General features: G+C 38.6%; 1 protein-coding gene across 1 annotated transcript; it reads right to left on the reverse strand.

The window, feature by feature from the left end:
• Positions 1–17,642: 17,642 nt before the first annotated feature.
• Positions 17,643–19,420, reverse strand: LOC311602381 (DNA-directed RNA polymerase II subunit GRINL1A-like). Its single transcript, XM_084790340.1, has one exon. It carries the CDS (start codon positions 19,319–19,321, stop codon positions 18,530–18,532), a length of 792 nt encoding a protein of 263 aa, XP_084646466.1. The 5' UTR covers positions 19,322–19,420; the 3' UTR covers positions 17,643–18,529.
• Positions 19,421–23,239: the final 3,819 nt, after the last annotated feature.

Here is a 23,239-nt window from a genome sequence, read left to right on the forward strand (position 1 = left end):
TTTAAACTGTTATTTGACAAGGGGATCAAATTAGAGCCTTGGATGTGATTTTTGGACTTGGAGTGTATATCGATGTTGGGAGATTTAAGATTTTGGGACTCAGGAAGGGCATGAACGCATTTTGTGTTATAAGACAAGCCTTGGAATTAAGGAGTCTAATACTGTGGTTTAGATGTGCCCCTAAAAAGTTCATATGTTGGAGAGTTGTTTCTCAGATTGGTAGTATTGAGAATTGTTGGACATTTTGTAAGTGACAGGCATAAATAGGAAGTGAATTTAAATAAATGGTAAACTTATCCTTCAAAATGAAAAAAAATGAAAATTAATAAAATTTTATGAAGCCAATATAATGTTAATACCTAACCCAGAAAAAAAAACAGTACAATTAAGGAAAACTACAGGCCAATATATCTGATAAATATGTATGCCAAGAAAGCCTCAAGAAAAAAAATCAGCAAACCAAATTTAACAATATATGAAATTATTCATCATTACCAAGTAAGATTTATCCCTGATGGGAGTTTTAAGTTACCTTCATTTATACAGATCAGCCAATGTGATACAACACATAAACTTATAGACAAAAATCATGTGATTATGTCAATTGATGCTGAGAAATATTCACCATTGGGAGGTAGAAGCTGAAGAGCAAAAGTTCAAAATAAACCCTGGCTGTATAGCAAACAAGATCAGCTTGAGATATGAAACAAAAACAACAGCAAAATTCAAAATATCAAATTTCTTGATAAAACTGTGAAGACTTGAATTTTTCTCCACATAAAAGGCAGTTTTGAAAAATACACAGCTAACATGATTATGAGTGGGATACAACAGGTTCTTTTCTAGTTTGAGACTTTATGCAAGGCAAAAATAAACACTGTCACAAGCACTCGGACCAAAAAAAAAAAAAAAAAAAAAGAGATGCAAATTGGCAAGGAAGACGTGAATTTATTTCCAGGTAACATGATATTATATGTACAACTACCGCAACATGATCAGAATTCAAAAGTACATAGTAAAACTTCAGGATATAAAACCAATATACAAACATCTGTGATATCTCTACACATAAATAATAATTCACCTGAAAATTAAGTCAATGTCATTTACGATAACACCAAAAGACCTTAGACGTTGCAGCAAGATGGCTCAGGAAGTAAGGTGCCCAAAGACTTGAGTTTGGTCTCTAGAATCCACGGACTAGACAAACAGATCCAACTCTAGGAGCTTGTTCTTTGCCCTCCAATTTTTGCAGTGGCATGCACATGCTTTCTCACACACACATACATATGTGCATGCACACACACACACATATAAAGAAGTAAATAGTTGTTTATTTGTTTGTTTTTCTTTTTGTTTGTTTTGTTTTGTTTGTTTTTCCGAGACAGGGTCTCTCTGTGTTAGCCTTGGCTGTCCTGGACTTGTTTTGTAGACCAGGCTGGCCTCAAACTCACATCGATCCACCTGCCTCTGCCTCCCCAGTGCTGGGACTAAAGGCGTGCACCACCACTGCCCAGCAACTGTTTGTTTTTCAAGACAGGGTATCTCTGTGTATCCCTGGCTGTCCTGGACTCCCTTTGTAGATCAGGCTGGCCTTGAACTCACAGAGTCCACCTGCCTCTGCCTCCCTGAGTGCTGGGATTACAGGTGTGCACCACCACACCTGGATATAAATAAATAGGTTTAATAAAATAATTTAACATTAAAACATACTTAAAAATAAAATAAATTGGGCAGGTGAAAGCTAAGTGATAATTGATAAGTGCAAGCAAGCATAAACAAATGGAAAGATACTTTTGCACCAACGTCAGAAGGGTTTTAAAGTGCATAGAGTTCCTACATTAAATATGCAAGGCATTCTTTGAAGAGAGAGTAATAAAAATATTCTTAAAGGACGCATGGAACCACAAAAGATCCCAAATAGCCTAAGTCATTCTGAGGAAACTAAAATTATTTGATATACTAAGTTAAATATTTTTAAATGGCAGAGGCATCATGCTTTTGATTTACAATTACATTACAAAGAAATAGTAATCAAAGCAGTATAATAGTGATATGCAGACATACTGATTTTATAAATAAATCCAAACATATATGGTCAATTAATTGTTTAATTTTATATTTATTTATTTATGTTACTATATCAGTGTTTTGCCTTCATGTATGTATATACACCATGTGCATGTCTAGTAAAATCAGAGGTCAGAAGTGAGCATCAGATACCTTGGGTTTGGAGTTATAGACAGTTGTGAGCCACTATGTGGGTGCTGGGAATTGAACCTAGGTCCTTTGAAAGAGCAACAAGTGTTCTTATCTATTAAGCCATCTCTCCAGCCTTTTGGTCAATTACTTTTTGAGAAAAGCACCAATTAGGACAGTGCTGGGAAGACTGGATCGCCACATACAAAGGAATGAACTTGGACATTGCTGATGTGGAATCAAAACAGTGTTGGTTCCTCAAAAGTCAGGCATGTGATCTAGCAATTCCACTCTTCCATATATACACAAATGAGCAGAAATTGCTCTAATTGTTTTTGTCACATGAGTTAACAAACTCATGTTATATGTATGAAGTACGATATTATTCATTTTTAGAAGGTGACAAAAATTAGTTTTTGTAATGTTTGTAATCTAATCCAGGATCTTGTGTAACCCAGTAAGCACTTTTCAACTAAGGCAAACCCTCAGCCCTAAAGTGATAAAATCCTAATGCATACTATAATTGGAATGGGTATTTTAAAATGTCATGTTAATTAAACTAAGCACAAAATGACAAAACTCTATTACTCTTCTCAGATGACATATCCAGAATGAAAAAAATGCACAGAGATGGCTAGGGGATGAAGGGCAGAAGGATGAATGAGGAATTATTCACCAATGGGTTTTTCTGTTTGTGATAATGGAAAAGTTTAGAAAACAGATATCAGGGTAATAGTTTTACAGCAATGTAATGTATTTGATGTCACTTAAAATGATTAGAATTGTGGATTTTGTATTGTTTTATATTGTATCCAATTTTAAAAGCTAAGAAAAAAACCTTCAATGAATGTCATACACTTCAGTAGTATGGATTGGAAAGTTCACGTGATCATTTTATGTTTCACTGAAAAGGCATTTAGCAAAATTTAATTTCATGATAAGGGAGAAAAAAACCCCAGATGTCAACAAGCCAGGAACACAGGGAAACATTTTCAACCAAATAAAAGTAATATATTGGTCATGATTTCTATTTATCATTGTGGGAGACGTTCTAGGAAAAAAAATTAGGCAAGAAAAAAATAAAACATTTCCACAGCGGACAGGTATAAAACTAATTCCATCTTCAGATGACTCAGTTTTATAGAGATAATCCTATCAAAGTCACAAGACACTATCAGAATGTGTAGATGATTTGCCTAAGTTTCAGACTATGGTAAGGGTTGTTCTATGCCACCATAAGTACATATGTTGATGTATACTCCCAAATGTGATGACATTTAAGGGTAGGGCTTTTGTGAGTAATTAGATCATAAAAGTTAGTTCTCATAGATGTAATGTCAGTATAAGAAGAGGCAGAAGACCTAGCTCTCTCTCTTCTTTCTACAATGTAAGAATATAAGATAATGAACAAATGCAATCAGGAAGAGATGCTCTGCAGATGAGTCAAGGACATGGCCCACAGAATCAACTGATGGGGACTCAAGTGGGATTGCAGAGATCAGGGAACCTTTAGGGTTTGTGTTTAGGTCCTCTCATACCTGCTATGTTTCTGTAGCTTGGTGTTCTTATGAGATTCCGAATAGTGGGATCAAAGGATGTCCCTGATTCTTTTGCCTGCCTTTGGGACCCTTGGCTGCCTCGTCCAGCCTTTATTCAAGGATATGTGTCTGGTCTTATTGTAGCTTGTTAGGCAGTGTTTGGTTGATGTCCCTGGAAAGTCTGCTCTTTTTTGAGAGGACGGGGAGGGGGTGGATCTGTGGGGAAAAGGGAAGTGGGGGTAGACAGGGGAGAGGAGGGGGAAGAAACTGCAGTTGGGATATAATATATGAGAGGAAACTAAATGAAAGGGGCTGGGAAGGAGAAGAGGTGCTGTCCTAAGGGTCAAATTGATCAGGATCTTAGCCTTAAACTTCACACTTATCAAGGAACATGAGAAATAAATGTACCTTGTTTAAGATACTATAAATACGATCATTTGTTGGGTCAGATAAAGGTAAAGTTGGAAATAAAATTGGTGCTCCTCCACTCAGAGGAAGGACAGCAGGTTACCAAGAAGAGACTTGATACCCTATGAGCATATACAGGGGGAGGAAGTCCCCCTCAGGAACAGTCATAGGGGAGGGGAATAAGGGGAAAATGGGAGGGAGGGAAGAATGGGAGGATACAAGGGATGGGATAACCATTGAGCTGTAACAAGAATAAATTAATAAAAAAAGAGAAAAAATATTGGTGCTCCCAAAATTATTTGTATCTGTAAACATCAGTACTAAAAAATCTTAATGGGAAATTGAGTAAATGCAGGAGATAACAGAAACTCAGTGTTTTGTCTGGTTTCAAAGCCACTGGATACTAAACTTGTGATATTGCTTGAATTGTGATATTTTCATATGTAATAAAAAGGCAGTTCTTCAGCAGACATGAACTGGAGGTCCTGTAATTAATTTTAATCCTCAAACTATCTCCCTAATGATAGTATTTGATCTTGTAAATTAAGTTATTGGTCCCACAGCTTATACCCCACATCAGACACTAATGGTCATTCCCACTTGGAACCTGCCTGAAACTGAGATTGCTTTCCTTTTTTTATTTTTTAAGACAAGGTTTCTCTGTGTAGCTGGCTGTCCCAAAACGGGCCTCAAACTCACAGAGATCCACCTACCTCTTTCTCCCTGAGTGCTGGGATTAAAGGTGTGTGCCACCCACCACCTGGCTTTCAAACTAAGATTTCCAAGACTGCCTCTTCAGGTCTGATTGGGATAGCTAACAAAAATCAGAGAAACCTTGGCTTATATTTACCCATTTATTATAAGATTATTACAAATGATACTGTATAGCCAAAAGGGACATGGTATACTAAAAAGGACCTTGCATTTCCTGTGTTCCTTGCTGTGCTATCACCCAGGCTATTAGGCTATTAAAAACTACTTTACACTCCTTTTTTTTTTTTTTGAATTTTACCAAAGGCTTTATTGATCAGCATTGATTACATCATTGAATAGTGGTATCTACTGACACTTCATCCTCTCTCTGGACTACACATCTAGCCATGCTTCACCTTTCTGGCAACCAGCCCAGATGGATTCTGAAGCTATCTAGGAACACTTAGCCATACGTCATCTAACTAACACAGAAAAACATTCTTACTATGCTAGAAATCCCAAGGGCTAGGGAAAAATAATAAGATGAATTATATATTTTATAACACTGAAATAAATAATTTCACTTGCAAATAGGATTAAAAGAAAAAACACTTTATAATTCAATTCAATGAAAATAGAAAACAGTGCTCTGCAAGTTAATACAATGTGTGAAATTTTCAGTTGTCTTTTACCTCAGAAAAGGGAGGCCAATTTCAACATTCCTATATCTTCGAAGGGGACAATTAAGAATAAAAATAATCTTTGCTACAAAATGTCTTTAGCGAGCTCACACTTTCTGATTTCAAAATGTTTACTACATTGAGTATAGAAATCCAAAAAAGAGATGGACACATTGAAAGCAGTGAGGTTGAACTGAGAATCCAGAAATAATCCCCAATGCCTATAGTAAATAGGATTTAACAAGTATGCCAAAAACAAGTAAGTGGGCTAAGGAATGTGTTTTCAAACAAAAACTATGTGCAAAAGAATTGGTTTGGTCTTGATCTTCATCAGACCATGTGTAATTAAATGAAAATGGACCAACAACCAGGTTGCATGTCCCAGAGGATCAGGTTCCAGACCTGCTTCAGAAAACACAATACTCTGGCTTGTTCCAGTAAACACTATGGTTGTATCATTCACCCTGAATTCAGAATTCTCACACATATCTGTGGATCCAGTGTCCAGGCATGAGCCAGTATCTGGCCAGCACTATGGCTCCAAGCTCAAAGAAAGCCACTGTTCTCCCAAATTATCAAATATATAAATATAGAAGTTGAAAATATTTTTAGGAGATAACCTGAAGGTTTTGATTCATGACTTTGGACTTGGTAGTGGTTTCTTTGATACAGTATTAAGAGAGTAAATAATAAACAAAACTTAATAAAATGAAGATTTTTTCATGCATCAAAAACATGACTAAGTCAGATTTAAGATGTCTGAGTAGAAATTCTCAGCACTCTCTTATGTTTTTATAAAAGCCAACCAAAACAATAGCTGTGTAGCTCTATGCTGAGTGTCGCAGTTGTATGCACTTGCTGGAGTGCAACAGTATAGAGAATAATGTTGAGAAATACTACGTATTAGAATAGTTAGACCAACAAGAGAAAACACAAGATCCTAGTACTTGCTACATGGGAGGGAAGCTCCCTTTCTCAGAAGGGCTTTAGGTGAAAGAGAGTTCAGGCACATGCACAAAATCTGTCATCTTGCAAACATGTCATCTTAAAAGACAACTGTTGCATTCCTTTGCCTGGAGCGACAGAAAAAACATCTCTTCACTTTAGATATGGCACCAAAAAACAGACCAGAGAAACCCACATGCACTGGCAACTGTTAAGTTAGACATCCTTGGGAGAGGGTAGGGCCTGATCTTTTGAAGGTCTTGTGTGGGTAATCACAGCTGCTTAGGTTTTAAGATGTTAATTGCCACATCAGGCGTAGAAAACAAAGGGCTGAGAAGTAGATTGTTGTGCCACAGCGACTGTCACCTATTCTCAGGACTTTGACTAGTCAGCTATTTCCTACTGCAAAAGAAGTTTCCCTGATTGGGGCAGTAATCTATGGATATAAACATAAAAAAAATTAACAAACAAATCATATTGACTTGAAATTAACGAAATCTTCCCCATCAGGTCCTATTACTTGCCAAGCCACAGATTTTTGACCTATAATACCATGGGTCCCCTCTTGTGAAGCAAGACTTAAGTCCAATTGGAAAGCAAGTTTGTTTCAACCATACTACTAGTATTATTATTGCACCAGTGGGCAATCTTACAAGGCATATTGACATAGTATGGAAGACTCACAACTAAACAGAACTGTTGGTGACAATTGTCCCCCAAAGTCCTCATTGCACATGTTGTAGTTTAAATATGAAATGCCTCACCATAGGCTCTTAAGTTTGAATGCTTGGTAGAATTGTTTGGGATGCTTATAGAATTTTTTCTTTTGTTTATAGAACTTTTAATTAATTTATTTTAAATTATATATGCTGTGTCTGTGTACTGGTGTGCGTGTGTGTGCGTGTGCGTGTGCGTGTGCGTGTGTGTGTGTGTGTGTAGACCAAAGGTATTGGATCCCCTTGGAGCTGGATAGTGGACAGTTGTGAGCCACCTGATGTGAGTATAGGGAATAAAACTAGGGTCCTCTCCTAGAGCAGTATACACTCTTACCTATTAAGCCATTTCCCCAGCCCTGGTTATGGAACTTTTAAGAGGTAAAGTGTTGCTGGAGGAAGTATGTCACTGGAAATGAGGTTGGTTTTATAGCCTGGCCTCACTTGCTGTCCTCTTTCTCGTTTCTTGGGATGTGGCTACAATGTGATCAGCCAGCTTCCTGCTCCTGCCACCATGGCTTCCCTGCCTGTTTCCACATATTCTCCATCATGATGGACTGTACCCTTCTGAAACTCTAAGACAAAACCCTTTCTCTTTTACTGTTTTTGTCAGGGTATTTTTTTATCATAGCATCACAAAGTAAACTAATACCTTATACAGTGGAAGCTAGCCAGTAGTACGGAAGCTTCTAACTAAGTCCAAGCCTGATTTCTTCAAGTCTTGCAAGCAAAGACTGTAACTCAGCAATAGTGTTTGCCATCTAATTTCAACATGCAACCAACACTATTGGCAATAGCCTATATTGTTTGGGATATCTCAGGGCCTTTTCTAGCAAACCACACTAAGGAGGTAGGCCACCCATGACTCCAGGATTTTATTGAATAACTATATGGTCTATAGTGTCTTTTCCCATCTACATGGAGTAGTTTCTGTATCTAACTGCTAAATGATGCCTTTATGTTTATAGGCACAGGCAGCTGTGAGATGTTTCTGTTATCTTCTTGGTTGTCATCTAACTGTAAAGCTTCCAAGAATTTGACAGCTGTGCTTGACCCTTGTACCTGGTGCAGACTTATTCCTTATCCACACTCTTTTAGTTCCACTTGTGTAAATTCCAAGCTCCAGTTCCAGGAATGGAGGAGGGTTACAGGGGGCCAAGAGGCTAAAGAGAATGCAAGGAGTCACAGGCAGATAAGGCAGACTTTATTTCCTGTCACTCAGGCTTCTAGGCAGATAGATGCTGGCAGTCACCTGGGCACACACTAGCACATATGGGTAGCACACAATCAGGCACAAGCATGCATGCAGACTACCACACAGGCTACACAGAGTTAGGCACACAGGCAGCTGGTGATGGCAAAGGCTCAGGCTTCTGATCTCAAAGCCATGTTTATAGAAAAATCCCAGAAGAATGGCATTTAGCCAGAAGTAGTTAAATAACAGCCTATATCTCTGTTTTCTTTTGGGGTTTCCTGGACACCAAGTGTTGGCTACCATATGCCGACTCACAGTCTCCCAAATAGCTAGCAGTAGACCTCTTGTCAGGCCATATTGTCTGAACATAGATTGGCTTTTATACTCCTCTGTGCACTCCAACTTACACATCTTTTAGACACTTTGCTAAGGCTGTAAAACCCTCAGAAGTTAGCACTAGATAACGAAACCACTTTGCAAGTGGTGGGCAGCAATTAGGAAGCCTACCACCATCTCCTCCAAACAAGTGGAGCCAAATGATTTTGACATTTACTAGTTCAAAGTATACCAAAAACAAACAAACAAACAAAAAACATTAGCAAGGCCCAGGAAAGCATGAGAAGGTCCCATTGCTTCTGTTTCTTGTTTCCTCCAAAAGTAATGTTCAGTATAGTAGTATGATTGGGAGGTATTATTGTATTTGCTTCACTATAATCCCCAATCATTTCTCGTTCGATATCCAGAGTCCAAATCCTGTGGTACTTCCATGGCACAACCACCCATTTATCTACCCATGTAGACCTCAAGGAAGTTGCCTCAGGCTGTTTCACTAGGCCTGGAACCATGAGGGAGCAGGAGCATGCTGTCACCTGACACATATATTCCAGCTTCCCAGATTGGGCAGGCTCTGAGCCTGCACTACAGTCAACCACTGCCTTCCCATTGAGCATATCTGGCCACTGAAAGGACCCAGGACTGAGCAAAAATTCTTTTCCCCCCTCAGGAGACAAATGTACATAGAAAAGTAAGGAGGGATAACCACCTATAATCAGGAGGAGCTTAAACCTTTGACCCATACCGCTCTATTTCTACGTCTATCTGCTGATGGCCATTGTCCCAAGTATGTCAGGGGCCAGTATGGAACCAAAGCACACATGGCTCCAATATGTAATGAATCCAAATATTCTACACATTGCAAGAGGACAAATACATGTTTAATTCAACATAGGCTTTCCCGTTGCCCTGCATGGCTCTTATCTGCAAGCAACCTCAGCCATCCTGTTAGGTAAACAACAGAGAGGCAGATCCCTTAACATGAGATCATCTCTCTACAAAACAGGAGCAAAATGCTAATAGCCTGAACTTCCTCTTGCCCTCTGGTCAACTGATAAGGCTCCAGCCTTGCAGAAGCTCACAAGCACAACATCTGGCTTCCTGACCCCAGCTCCCACAAGAAATGCCAGCATGACACAAATTGTGCCATGTTTGCATTTAATTGAAATGGGGCAGGCTTCTTTTTTCTTCTTTATTTCCTCATCCTCTCTTATGTCTTAAACACTTTATGAATTCAATTGGCATTCTAGTCTAAGTCTCTGTGATCCATCAGAGCCCTTACTACATCATAAAGATCATGTCCTACCATGGTTCTTATCAAAGCTGCTAAATTTCCATAGCAGTACTGAGGGCTCTGATGAATCATTTTCCTTCTCATCGTTAGCAAATACAGTCCTATCTGACCTGGTGAACTCAGCATCCCACAACACTTCTATCGTGTCCAGTTCCCTCATTTTCATTTCTATTTCATTATTCCCATTGGCACTGTTTGCTTCTCCTGTAAGTTCTACGATTTTGGATACTGGGAGGGACTAGCACAGACCTAAATTTTCTCTCTCTCATTTTCATCCATCCTTCTCTCAAGTACAGGAAGCGGCAATCCTGGATCTCCATCTCATCATCTCCTATATTGTACTTTGCCAGTCAAATCAGAGACTAACATAGAGATAGCATCCATATATCTTCATCGTATAAGTTCACCATTATACAGGCAAGTACTTTCTGGCCAGACATTTTAACTTCAGTTATATGGCTTATCACCCATAGCAGAAGCAATCCAATTTTTGTGCAGCTTGCTTATAATCTTGTTCTATCTGTGCTACTTTGAGAGATTGCCAAATAGTTTCCAGTCTCTCAACCATTTTGAAAGTATTATAATATTCCTGTGGTGTATGACATTTACCAAGGAGGTGTGTCATCTCATAAGACAGAGATATTCTAAATTCCCCCTCCCCCCAAAATTCCCTCTGTTTAGATAGCTCAGTCTCAATCACATGTGTTATCACTCATAGTAATGACATTGCTGCTACAGCCAGAAAGCACATTCTCTCTCTCTCTCTCTCTCTCTCTCTCTCTCTCTCTCTCTCTCTCTCTGTGTGTGTGTGTGTGTGTGTGTGTCTCATGTGCACGCGCACACACACGCACACACACATACACACACACACTGAAGATTGACACAGTGAGATAACCCTGTGCTGCTTCACCGCCCCATACAGCTTGGCTTCACTGGCAAATCATATCATACACACCAGAGACAATGTAGCTATACCCCAACTCATCTTTGTTTCTGTAGGGTCTATCTTAAGGTATCAAATATTGTATAATGTTTTTCTGGGGAGACATGAATAGATGTTTGCATGCTCACCAGGTAAAGAACACCAGTGATGGAACAAAGAAATAACTCTTTCCAAGTCTAACTTGGAGCTTAGCTGGGCTTACACACAGGAGCATAAGTGAGGTAGTTGCTTATAGGAGCTTAGAGAACTTATGGAAAACTACACAACCAGAGAAAATCCCCTAGCAGTGGTTAACTGTGTAGATATCATTGTGGTTCCATGCATTCTTTGGGTGCTATATCCTATTGTGAGTCATCTCCCATTTCCACAAGAGAATGTTAATGTTTTCTCATCTTAGAAGGGTCTCATGTGGGTAATACAGGTGATCTGACTTCAAGACACCTGTGGCCACATCAGATATGGAGTGAGAGTTCCACAGCAGTAAATGTGTGTCTGGCAGAATGAAACGTGGTAGAGATTTTCACAATGCCCAATGCATTTATATTGTGACATTACAGGTAACCATCTTAAACAGGGTCATGTTGCCGGGGTATATGGCTTTCAGGATTAAAGATCGCTTCATTTTCAACCAGGAGTGAAGGTTCATGCTGAAAAGCTCAATACCCATGAGGCAGAGAAAAGAGGATCACTGCAAATTTGAGGACTGCCAGGTTAACACAGAATTGCAGGTCAGTCAGGAAAGCATCACAAGACTGGCTCAAACAACAACAAGGAACAGCAACAAAAAGAAACACTTGTGTTCTTTTATGTCCAGGCCCTAAGAGCTTCTTCTCTGTACCAGAACACTGGGTGGAGAGAGAGAGAGAGAGAGAGAGAGAGAGAGAGAGAGAGAGAGAGAGAGAGAGAGAGAGAGAGAGAGAAGAAGAAGAAGAAGAAGAAGAAGAAGAAGAAGAAGAAGAGGAGGAGGAGGAGGAGGAGGAGGAGGAGGAGGAGGAGGAGGAGGAAGAGAAGAAGAGGGAGGGAGAGGGGGAGGAGGAGAGGGAGAGATAGAGGAAGACAGAGACAGAGACAGAAACAGAGACTGAGACAGAGAGAAAGGATGTGTGTTTGGGTCCGGATACATACATGTTTTTCAATTTCAAGAATCCACTCCAGAAAACCTGACGAATAATGTCAAAGTAGACACCGATACACTGAACTGTGATAACAAGAAATGCAAATGAAAACATGAAACCTCAAAAGGGAAATGATAAGGTCTCAACAATTAGACCCCCAATTTGAAATAAACTATGAGATGCTCAGGAAAACCTTTCAAATATTGATCCTAAAGAAACTCAATGATATGTGAGATAATATGGATAAACAGTGCAAATAAATGAGAAGAAGCTCAGTGCAGGATATGAATGTGAAATACAAAAAAGAGACAGAAATCACAGGAAGGAACCAGTAAAAATATTGTTACCAAAATTTCCAGTATATGAATTGAAACCTACAATAGAGAGCTTCTAAAACATAGTAGATTGTGGGGCAAGTTTATATACTTGAATACAAGCCTAATGAACTAACACAGCAAAAACAAATTAAATGGATGAAGAAAGTCACTATAATTTTCATGGCAGTAAGGGGGAAAATTACATGAACTGTGGTCATTCCAAAAGGAAAATAACGTGGAAAAGGCAAAAACAAAAACAAAAACAAAACTATTTTATGAACATGGCCTAAAACCTATATGTTTAATGATACCTACATCCTGATGAAGAAGGCTGAAAGAAATAACACATCAAACAGAATCAGATCTTCATTGTTACAGGGAGCTCACCAGAGATGAGCACTCAGAAACAGTGCATACCCAACTGAAAGTCTTTTTATCAGCTGACTGGGACCACAAGGAGCTAAGTGGGGCCCTGAGTGGTCAGAACATAGGTGGGTTTTTTTTCCCAGAGACCTTATCCTAGCATGTTGCTAGGCACGGCCAGGAGATTGGGGGGCAGGTGTCTGCTGAGTAAGCAGTTTGAAGCAAGCAGCTTAAACAGAAGCTAAGATAAGCTGTTAGCCAGCTGGAGAGGGCTTCCGCACAAACAGGCAACTAAGATGAATGGTTAGCTGGAGGACGTTCTGCACAAACAAGCAGTTTAAACAAAGGCTACATTAGCTAGGACACACTGATCTTTGGTTCCTAGAATAGAGTTCTGTAGTTTTCCACGAGATTCTCCATCAAGATCAGGTTCTAATTAAACCAGAAACAGCCTCAGGAAGAATACAAGATGGAGGAACCTCTGCACTGTCTTGCCCACACAATCATATCAATCTGACACATCATAGTCAAAATATCAACAGCGATGACAACAACAACAAAGACAAAAAAGTAATCTTAAAAAGAGGCAAAGAAAACTATTAGGATACCCTATGAACATATACAGGGGGAGGTAATCCCCCTCAGGAACAGTCATAGGGGAGGGGAATAAGGGGAAAATGGGAGGGAGGGAAGAATGGGAGGATACAAGGGATGGGATAACCATTGAGATGTAACAAGAATAAATTAATAAAGGAGAAAAAAAAAAGAAAACTATTAGGTCATATGTAATGGAAGGCTCATCAAACACAGAAGTTGTTTGTAGCACAAATCTTTTAAGGCAGAAGAAAATGAGAAGATAGATTCAAACTATTAAAAGAAAAACTATCAACCATGAATACTATAAGCAAAAATTGTCCTGTTCTGGCTGGGTTTTGCTGTTGTTTTGTTCTTGTCAAATTGACACAAACCTAGGATCATCTGGGAAGAGGGAGCCACAATTAAGAAAACTCCTCCATCTGATTGGCCTATACTCAAATCTGTGGAGCATGTTCTTGATTGATGATTGATGTGAGAGGTCCCAAATCACTGTGGGTAGGTCCATCCCCTGGGCTGGGGATCCTGGGTTCTACAAGAAAGGAGGCTGAGCAAGCCAGGTTGAGCAAGACCAGTATGCAGTGTTCTTCCATGGCCTCTGCATCAATTCCTGCATCCATGTTCCTGCCCTGTTTGAGTTCCTGTCCTGACTTCTCTCAGTGATGGTGGTCTAACCTGAGAGTTGTTAGATGAGATATCCCTTTCCTCCCCAAGTTACTTTTGGTCAGCGTTTTATCACAGTAATAGTAAACAAATGAAGATATCTCCAAAACAAACACCTTCACACATACAGTTAAAATGGAATTTTCATTACTACGTCAGTCCTATAATAAATACCTAAAGGATTTGTGTGCTGCAAAGGAAAGAGAAAGGGTCACCTTTAACCAATGTAAGTGATGCACAGAACTCATTGAGCAAACAAATACATAGGAGAAGAATGGGAAGGAAATTAAACAAAGCAAGCCAAAGAACCTCCTAATCACAAAAAGGACTACTAAAGGAGAGGTAGAGGAAAAGCAATCAGAATAACCCAAAGTAATGAAAAGAAGAAGTTCATGTTCAATAATAAGAATCCATGGCCCAAAGATCAAACTAACAAGCCCAAAACATAGATTTGGCTGAATATATATTTTTTAAAAATGGACCAAAACCATATGCTTTCTACAAGAAGCTCAATTAATGGAAAAAAAGAGTGTGTATGTAGGAGGGGTGGACAAAAGTTATACAACTGGAGAAAATGTGAAAGATTAGCTATACTTACAACAGATAAAAGCAAATATTATGGTATGGATATAAAATATCAATTTCCCACAATAGATAGATCATACAATCAGAAAAATCAATGAGCATCTAATTGAACCTCACTGTAGAGCAAATGGATCAAAGACAGTTGCAGAATATTTCATCCAATACAGTCAAATACACATTACTACCAATAGCATGTGGGAGATTCTTCAGTGTAGTGCATATAGGTAAAGCCACAAATTATGTCATATCACTCAATAATGAATTAAAACTATAAATTAATAACAAGGAATATAAATTACACTAACACATGGAAATTAAACAACATGCTCATAAATGATCAATGAAGGAACTCAAAAGAGAAATTAAAACATTTCTAGAGATGAATGGAAATGACAACACTGCATGACAATATGGCATTGGAACAGCAGACAATAGCAAGAAACAATTCATAGTTATAAATGCATACATAAAAAGACTAACAATATACCACCGAGACTAAGAAGGCAAGAATATACAAAGCAGAGATAGAGAGAAAAGATACCATTTAAATTAGAATGATAAAAAATAAGAAGTTAATTTTTGAAAAACAATGAAAATTGACAAACATTATCTAGGTTGAGAAAAAACAGAAAGATCTAAATGAACAAGATTAGAGAGTAAAAAGGAAATATGATAACTGATGCCACAGAAATGCAAAAGATCATTAAAAAGTACTTATGAACAATTATATACTATAAACTTTGAAATCTAGAAAAAATGGGCAATGCATATAACTTGTAAAACTAAGTCAAAAATTAAAATCTAACCATTTCATTATTGCATAATGACAATGACATTAAAGCAGTACTAAACATTTGTCTAAACATTCACAATTTATTTTGCAGGTGAAGTATTTAAGGAAGTATTAATCCTAATTCTCATTATACTCCCCAAAGAACTGAATTAAAAAGATCTTTGTTAAACTGTTTTTCATGAGGACAGTACTTTTTATAACAAAACTGTACAAAAATATAACACCAAACTACAAGCTTCTAATTCTGATAAGCCTAGATAAAAAACAATTCAATAAAATTACTAATGTTATCTAAGAATACACACACACACACAATATACAACACACATACCACCCAACCACATAACACACACACACACACACACACACACACACACACACACACACACACACACACACCATGATCAGGCATGATTTCTCCAAAGATGTAAGGACTGGCAAATGAGTAAATGTGATCCAAAACATCCATAGAATGAAGGATGAAAATATATACGTGTTCCAGTAAGTATAGAAAAAGCACTGATAAGTTTCAAAACCCATTATGATAAAAAATAAAGTATCCAAAAATTAAGTACAAAAGGAACATACTTCAAAGCAACAAAGGCTGGATATAAAACCCACAGCCACTATCATGCTGAAGAATGTAAAGTATATTCTCTAATTCTACAAATAAGACCAATTCTCCATGTCTATTACTCTCATTTAATATAACCCACATACGCCAAAAGTGATTAGACACTTAACAATGAGGATTATGATGAATTATCCATGATTGCAGATGATGTATGTCTATACATAGGCAAATATGCCATAAAATTGTTAGGACCTTTATACAAGTTAAGTAAAGTAGCAGAATATAAAGTCAGCATGCATTTCTAAACACAAATAGTAGATTTGTTGAAGAATATTAAGAAAGGAATTCCATTCTTATGGCTACAAAATAATATTTAAGAATAAGGCTCCAAGACATAGCTCAGTGGTAGACGGCTTCACATGTATGAGGCACTACTTATTTACTTATTTAGAAGTAAACGTAACAGACCTCTACTCTAACAAAACTAATAGTATAAAACATTAATAAGTTATGAAAGATAAACACAAATAAAAGTAAGTATGCGACCATAGATTGGAAGTATCAATATTATTTAAATGACCATACTACTCAAAGTTATACATATTCACTGTAATTCCTGTCAAAAGTCCAGTGATTTTTCTATTCAGAAGGTGAAAAATAATCTTATTATTCTTATGAAACTACAGATGACTCAGAATAGGTAAAATAATCATGAGGAAGCAAAAACAAAAATAAAACAAATAACAACAATAATCTCCCCCCAAACCCCACAGAAACAAACCAACACACAAAGCTTGAACCCTCGTATGTGACCACAAAATTTACTATAAAGATAAAGTTACTAAGACAACATTGGCATAGCACAAAAATGGAATATAATGAAAAACCCCAAAATAAAACCATATTCACAGCCAATTGTTTTCTGAAAAAGTGCTAAGTATAGAATATAAAGAAAACAATATCTTCAGCAAATAACGCTAGAAAATCAAATGAGAAGAATATAACTAAAATCAGCTCAAAGTTCATCAAAGATCTAAACCTGAAATGATGAAATGACTAGAAGCAAAGATACAGGAAATACTTTAAAACATTGCTGTAGGCAGTAATGTTTTGCATAGAATCCCAATGCACAGACTGTATATAAAGGAGAGATCATGAATCTGAGAGGGAGCTTGGAGACATGGGAGGAGTTGGAGGGAGTGTGAGGTAGAAATGATGTAAACACAGTATGAAGTTCTCCAAATAAAATAAAATAAATGCTTTTTAAAAGAAAAATGGACAAAGAGAGTTAAATCATATTAAGTAGTTTCTGCACAGCAAAGAAAAGAATCCACGGGGGAAGGAATCTTACCCCCCCCCAAAAAAAACCCATTTGCCAAGTGTACACCAAAGATATTACTGATATCCAGAACAAATGCTGCATTTGAAAGGATGAACAATGAAGAACAAGATAAAAGGAGACAAAGAAGGAGAAACATACAAACAAATCAGTTGTAAGATGAACAAAAGAATTAAACAGAATTCCACAAAAGAAGACACACAAGTGGCTAACAGGGAAAAAATACATAAGCTTTTTGATCATGGAAATACAAGCCAAAACTATAATGAGATTTTGTTTCATTGATGTGATAACTATCTTTTTTTTTCTGTGATTGGTATTTTATTTCTCCTTTACTAGCTCCACATAATAGACAAAGGGCTTTTTTTTATAACATAATTGTTATCTTTTCTGGAAATGATCATATAATCATTTTAAACAACACAAATGTGTACATACATGAGACTGAGGTTTCTGCAGCCTTTAAACACCTCTTTGGGTTTAAAAAGGAAAAAAAGCAATATACTGACAATTCAACTGTAACTCTTAGAAAAACACCAGTTTCCTTACCACACCTAAGTGTTCAGTACAGGGACCTATCATCCAAGACAGCAAGGAGCTCAAGACACTGGAAGCCAAGAGCAGCTCACCAAACCAGAGCAGACCCTCCCCTACCCAGCACCTCTTCAAAGGGCTCCATATCTCAGGAAGACAGCGGTCACCCCAGGACAGGAGCAGCAAATATACCCTTCTGTAACATTTCTGAGTGTCTTACACAGCACCTCACATCCAGCACCTCAGGAACTCCATGCACCCACGCCTACCACTCTTTAGTCTGCTCCCTTCATCTAAGAGAGGGAACCAGGTCTTCCTAGTTCACTGTAGGTGCCTGGGGTAACAAAGTATTTCACCAGAAGGGATGTAAGCAATGCTATTTGATAAGAGTAAGAATAAGGAAAAAGCAGTTAGAGTAAAGAAAAAGTGTGCTCTAGTACACTAAACTATCAGACCAACGCACAACATACTGCAAAACTGTAATACAATACGGTCAAACACAATGTTCGAATATTCAACTGTTCAAGCACATGAAGATCATCTTCTCAACGACAAACCAGGCTCTTACTCTGTAGCTACTTTTGTGTAACTTTAAAACACGCTGTCCCTCAGCAAAGTCTGACACCGATCTTGATGCTTGTTAGGAAGTTTGACAGGAGACAGTAACAGCTCAACAGTCAGTCAGCTTTGGAGGTCTCCCAGCACTCATCTTCAGCAGTCGTCTGAGGACTGGGCATCGTCTTCGTCCCTCACTTCTCGGTATCTCCCTGAAGACTCCCCTTCTGGATTGTAGCTCTGCATTTTAATATTCAGTCTCTCGGCTAATTTCTGTGCTGCGAGCTTTGCCTGCATCTCCTCGTAACTCTGCTTCTGCGCTTTCTGCAGGGCCAGCGACTCTTCTATAGACAGCAGCTGTGCAGGCAGGTGGTGGAGCAGAAGGAGGCGCGCTGCTGTGATGTCATCAAGATGCTGCCTGGCCCTGAGTCGCCGCTCTTCTGAGGAGGCAGGAGACTCACCCTTCTGACGATGACTTGGTGAGTCACTCTGTTGTGTGGGTAACACATTGGTTTTAAACTTATGAGGAGGGGGCACTGGGTTTCTGGCTCGCATTTCTAGCACTTCCATGTAATGCGGCTTCTTAGGAGTCTCGCTCTGGAGTCCTGGAAGGTTGTCAGCGCTGGTGTTTTCTTCTGGGGGTTCAGTCTGCTCTGAGATTGTGATCTTTTGCAATGTAGTGATAAATAGACGACTGTCAATGCTGCTGGTAGTATCTTCTGCTTGACTTGTAACGGGGCGCTGGGCAAGATGTTGGTTCACTTCAGACGAGGGTGCCCTGGCTCTGCTGCTGGGAGCTGGGCCTGTGCTCACTGGACAGCCAGCCTCCAAAGTCTCCTCATTCTCTCCGTAAGTGAGATGTGCAGGTCCCGGGGTTTCTGAGGTTGCTTTAGAGGATTTAATATCTACAGAGGAACATTCAGGAACTAATGACGAAGTATCAAGCATCAGGTCAGAATTCTGGGCCTTGTCTGTGTCAGTATCAACTCTTGTGGTTGCTCTTTGCTTTAGCTTACAGTCTACACTAACAGGGTTAAACAGTTCACTTCTCCCTCCAGCCTCTTCACGGCCTGCAATGGCTGCTTTCAGTTTGGCGATGGTGTCTGAGATCTTTTTACCTTTGTCGGGCAATTTGCAAATGAATTTTCCGTTGTGCAAAAGTCTCTCCTGGCGCCTCAACCTCTCCCGCAGGTCCACCGAACTCTGCCGCCCCAAGTCCTCGGGAGCTGGGGGCTCGAAGCCACTGGGCAGCGAGCACGTTGTGCACGGGCTGCGGCTGGCGCGGCGGGCAGGGTTCCCCGGCGGGGCCCAAGGCGGGCGCAGGCTTCGCGGCCGGTGGCGACTCAGGCGCGTGAGCGGGAGTCGCCATTTTCCCGGAAGACAACTATCTTCATAAAGATAAAAAACAAATTTTTTCAAAGACATCAAAATAGTTGTAATTCAAAGCAATACATTTTTATCAAATAACTTAAATAGACATATTATATGATGTACCGATTCACTGTTATGCTCATCTGGAGCCAGTCAATTTTATCACTGTGTTCATTGTCCAGCTAAGTCACCAATGGCTGACTATGACCAGAAGGTCCAAGACCCCAGTAGTTGCTCAGTCCATGAAGCTAGAACTCTCAGCTGATACACTGGAATCCCGAAGAAGTAGGCTCTAACGGCAGTGAAGGAATGGACTGGCTAGTGAGGCAAGAACAAGCAGGCAAAGAGCAAATTCTTTCTTCCTCCATGTCCTTATATAGGCTTCCAGCAAAAGGCATTGTACAGATTAGAAGTTGGTCTTCCCACCTCAAAGATCTGGATTGGAAGTGGAATCTCCCACCTCTAATTAAGCAAAATAAATAAGTAAATAAATAAATCTGTCACAAGCATGTTCTCCATTTTGAGGCTTTTAGTCAATTCCAGATGTATTCAAGTTGACAACCAAGAATAGCCATCACAGTGTATATATGTAAACGAGATGAACTATTACTACCAAAAAGATACTTTCAGATCCATGTTTATTGTTGTACTAGTCACTAACCAAAGTACATAACCAGCCTTAATGCACTTAAGTGGGTAGACAACTGGCCAAAAATACATGGTGTACGTATACAACGGAGTACTATTCATCCTTAAAATTCTATAATTTTAGGCAACATACATGGAACTAGTGAACATATGTTGAATGAGAGATGTCAGACATGGAGAGATAAACACTTTGAATTCTCATTCATAAATAGAATCCAATGGGTTTGAGAGATGATTCTGGTTCAGAGTAGGGTACTGTTCTTGCAGAGGACTTGAGTTTGATTCCCAGCACCAATATCAGGAGGCTCACTAAATATCTGTAACTCCAGCCCCAGAGGATCTGACACTGATTTCTAGACTCCACAGATGCCTACACATACCCTTGGCACACACATGAACATGCAATTTAAAAACTTTAAGAATTAAATAAAAATAAAATAAATAGAAGCCTATGAGTAGAAGTAAAAAAGAGTGACCACTAAAGATGGAGAGAGAAAGGTGGAACAGAAAGAAATTAAAAGAGACATCAGAAAGATTGCTGGGAAAAAGTCATTGAGAGGGGAAAATGAAAAGACTAGATTTTGAAGCAAGATTGTTCCAGATGCTGTGCTCGCTCTGTAATATCAGTGTTTCCCAAAATAAAACTTAGGTAATGATGTTTAGTAGTCACATAGACATGACTAACACATCAACACTGTCATTTCTTGACCATTAGTTTAGGATTAGAGTAATATAGATTAAGTGATCCTCTATGAAACTGAGTCAATCAATAAAACAAATGCCAATCAAATACTGGAATTGATGGTATGGAAGAAATCATAAGTTTTAGGAAATACTGAAGCAAAGATGATGCCTAGATAATAAAAGAAGTGGGGTTATTTCTAAAGGAAATCAAGAAGGAAGGCAAAGTAAAAGCAAAACAGCAGCAATCCTATCAACAAAAATGGTTAAAATAGAATAAATAAAAATTTGGTTGTTATTTTTAAAAATTTGTTAGGTTATACACACACACATGTTGGTAATAAATTGCTGATGAGAATAAGGAGATAGCTCAAGATAATGCATGCTCTCTACCTACAACATTACAAATCTTCACTTGTGCAAAATTCTAATCAATCAGTCTATGTGGGATCCTCAACAGAGATGTGGCTGTTTCAGGAAGCTTTGTGTTACAAGACAGATGAGGAGAAATGGCCTGGGTAGAAAAAAGTAGATGGACCTTATCAATGCATGATGTATGTATTGCATGGAAAAAATCTGTAAAATCCATTAGTTTATAAAAATTAGTGTGTATTAAAGTATAAATAAGACAAAATAACATTATTAAATGACAGCAGAGACCATAGAATGGGAGGAAACCTTCTCCATTCACAGATCTGTCAAGGTTTTATGTGGCATTCAAAAGGAATAGTTAACAAAAAGTAATTCAGCGACAAAAAAATGAATAAATAAATTGGATAAACCTTTCCCCAGAGATGCATAAGCATGAAGACAGTACATAAAAATACTTATTTATATATGGATTTATACTCACAGTATCATGAACTAAAGTTCTGTTAAAAAATAGTAATAGTTCATGGTGTAGATTAGTTATTCTACTGGAGTTGGAGTAGAGAGTTGTCTGGGACATAGAGAGTGTCAGGTTCAGTGGGTATTTCACTTGCACCCCACCCCCCACCAAAATGGCTGACCCATTGACTTGGTCCAAAATTGTATTGGGTGTAGCTCAACCTGGACTATAGGAGGATATCTGGTGGTTTGATAAAGGTTTGCTCAGGAACTTGTGAAACCAACCATCTTTCTCTCTCTCTCTCTCTCTCTCTCTCCTCTCTCTCTCCCTCACTCCCTCTCTATCCTCTTACTATGATATCTCCTCTATTCTCTTCTGCTGTCCCTCCTAGTGCTGGCCTTGTCCTGTGTGCTTTCCTTTTCTCTCTTCACTGGATTCCTCACAATAAAATCTTTTCCTAATAATGGAGCAGTCATGTCAGTAGTTTCATTGCTATGCTCCCTCACACACTGAGGAGACATGGAAAGAAAGGCTACCCTCACTCATGGTGCTAATTTCTGCCTCTTAGATGAAACTGTTTAAACAAAACACATGTCACACTGCAAAGTGAATTAAGAGCTACTTAATTCTGAGCCCGGGAACAAGGATTCGAGTTGTTCTGAATGGGAGTGGTTACAGTCAAGGATCAAAAGGAATTCACAAGTCAGTGGATTTACTAAATGTATTTGTGGGTACATCAGTTAAGTGGGGGAATTCTGCTATAGGTTTCAGATGCTACCCAATGGCATTATTAGCTTCTGCATCACTAGAAGCTAATGGTTAACTGAGTTGATACATTGCAAGGATTCTATCTGCTATTCAGGAGGATGTTAAGTCAGATACATATGAGATGTGGGTAATAAATGGTTGCTAAAGATACTTCAAGAGAATTTTGGCTCTTGATCGGCAACATTCCAACTCTCTACAATCATGGAAATTAGGGTCAGTCAGTCTGCAAAATAGTCAATTTAGGTGACACTGTTTTAGGGGACTTCAATTCACAACACACAGGGATTTCTGTGTTGATACATCAGATCAGCTACAAAAAATAATTTTTCTTCCATTGCTGAAACACTTTATCCACAGGATTGACAAAATGATCAATAAAGGATGGCTTAAGTTTAACATTTTACTGTTCCCCTCTGCAGCTGCAAGCCTGCACAGAAACATACAGATAGACTGACAAAACAGAAGAGAGGGTTAAAAAAAAGATAAAAAAAAGAAAGAAAAAAGAAACCGAATCCAGGAAGCTACAGCCACCTGATTGCTGATAAAGATGGCAGAAACATACATTATGA

The sequence above is a fragment of the Acomys minous genome (assembly GCF_964271855.1).
Source record: "Acomys minous genome assembly, chromosome: 7".
In the NCBI taxonomy this organism is placed as follows: domain Eukaryota; kingdom Metazoa; phylum Chordata; class Mammalia; order Rodentia; family Muridae; genus Acomys; species Acomys minous.

Bases quoted from the DNA above. Each gene is read 5' to 3' on its own strand.
- LOC311602381 (XM_084790340.1), bottom strand. From the start codon at position 19,321: ATGCTTGATACTTCGTCATTAGTTCCTGAATGTTCCTCTGTAGATATT.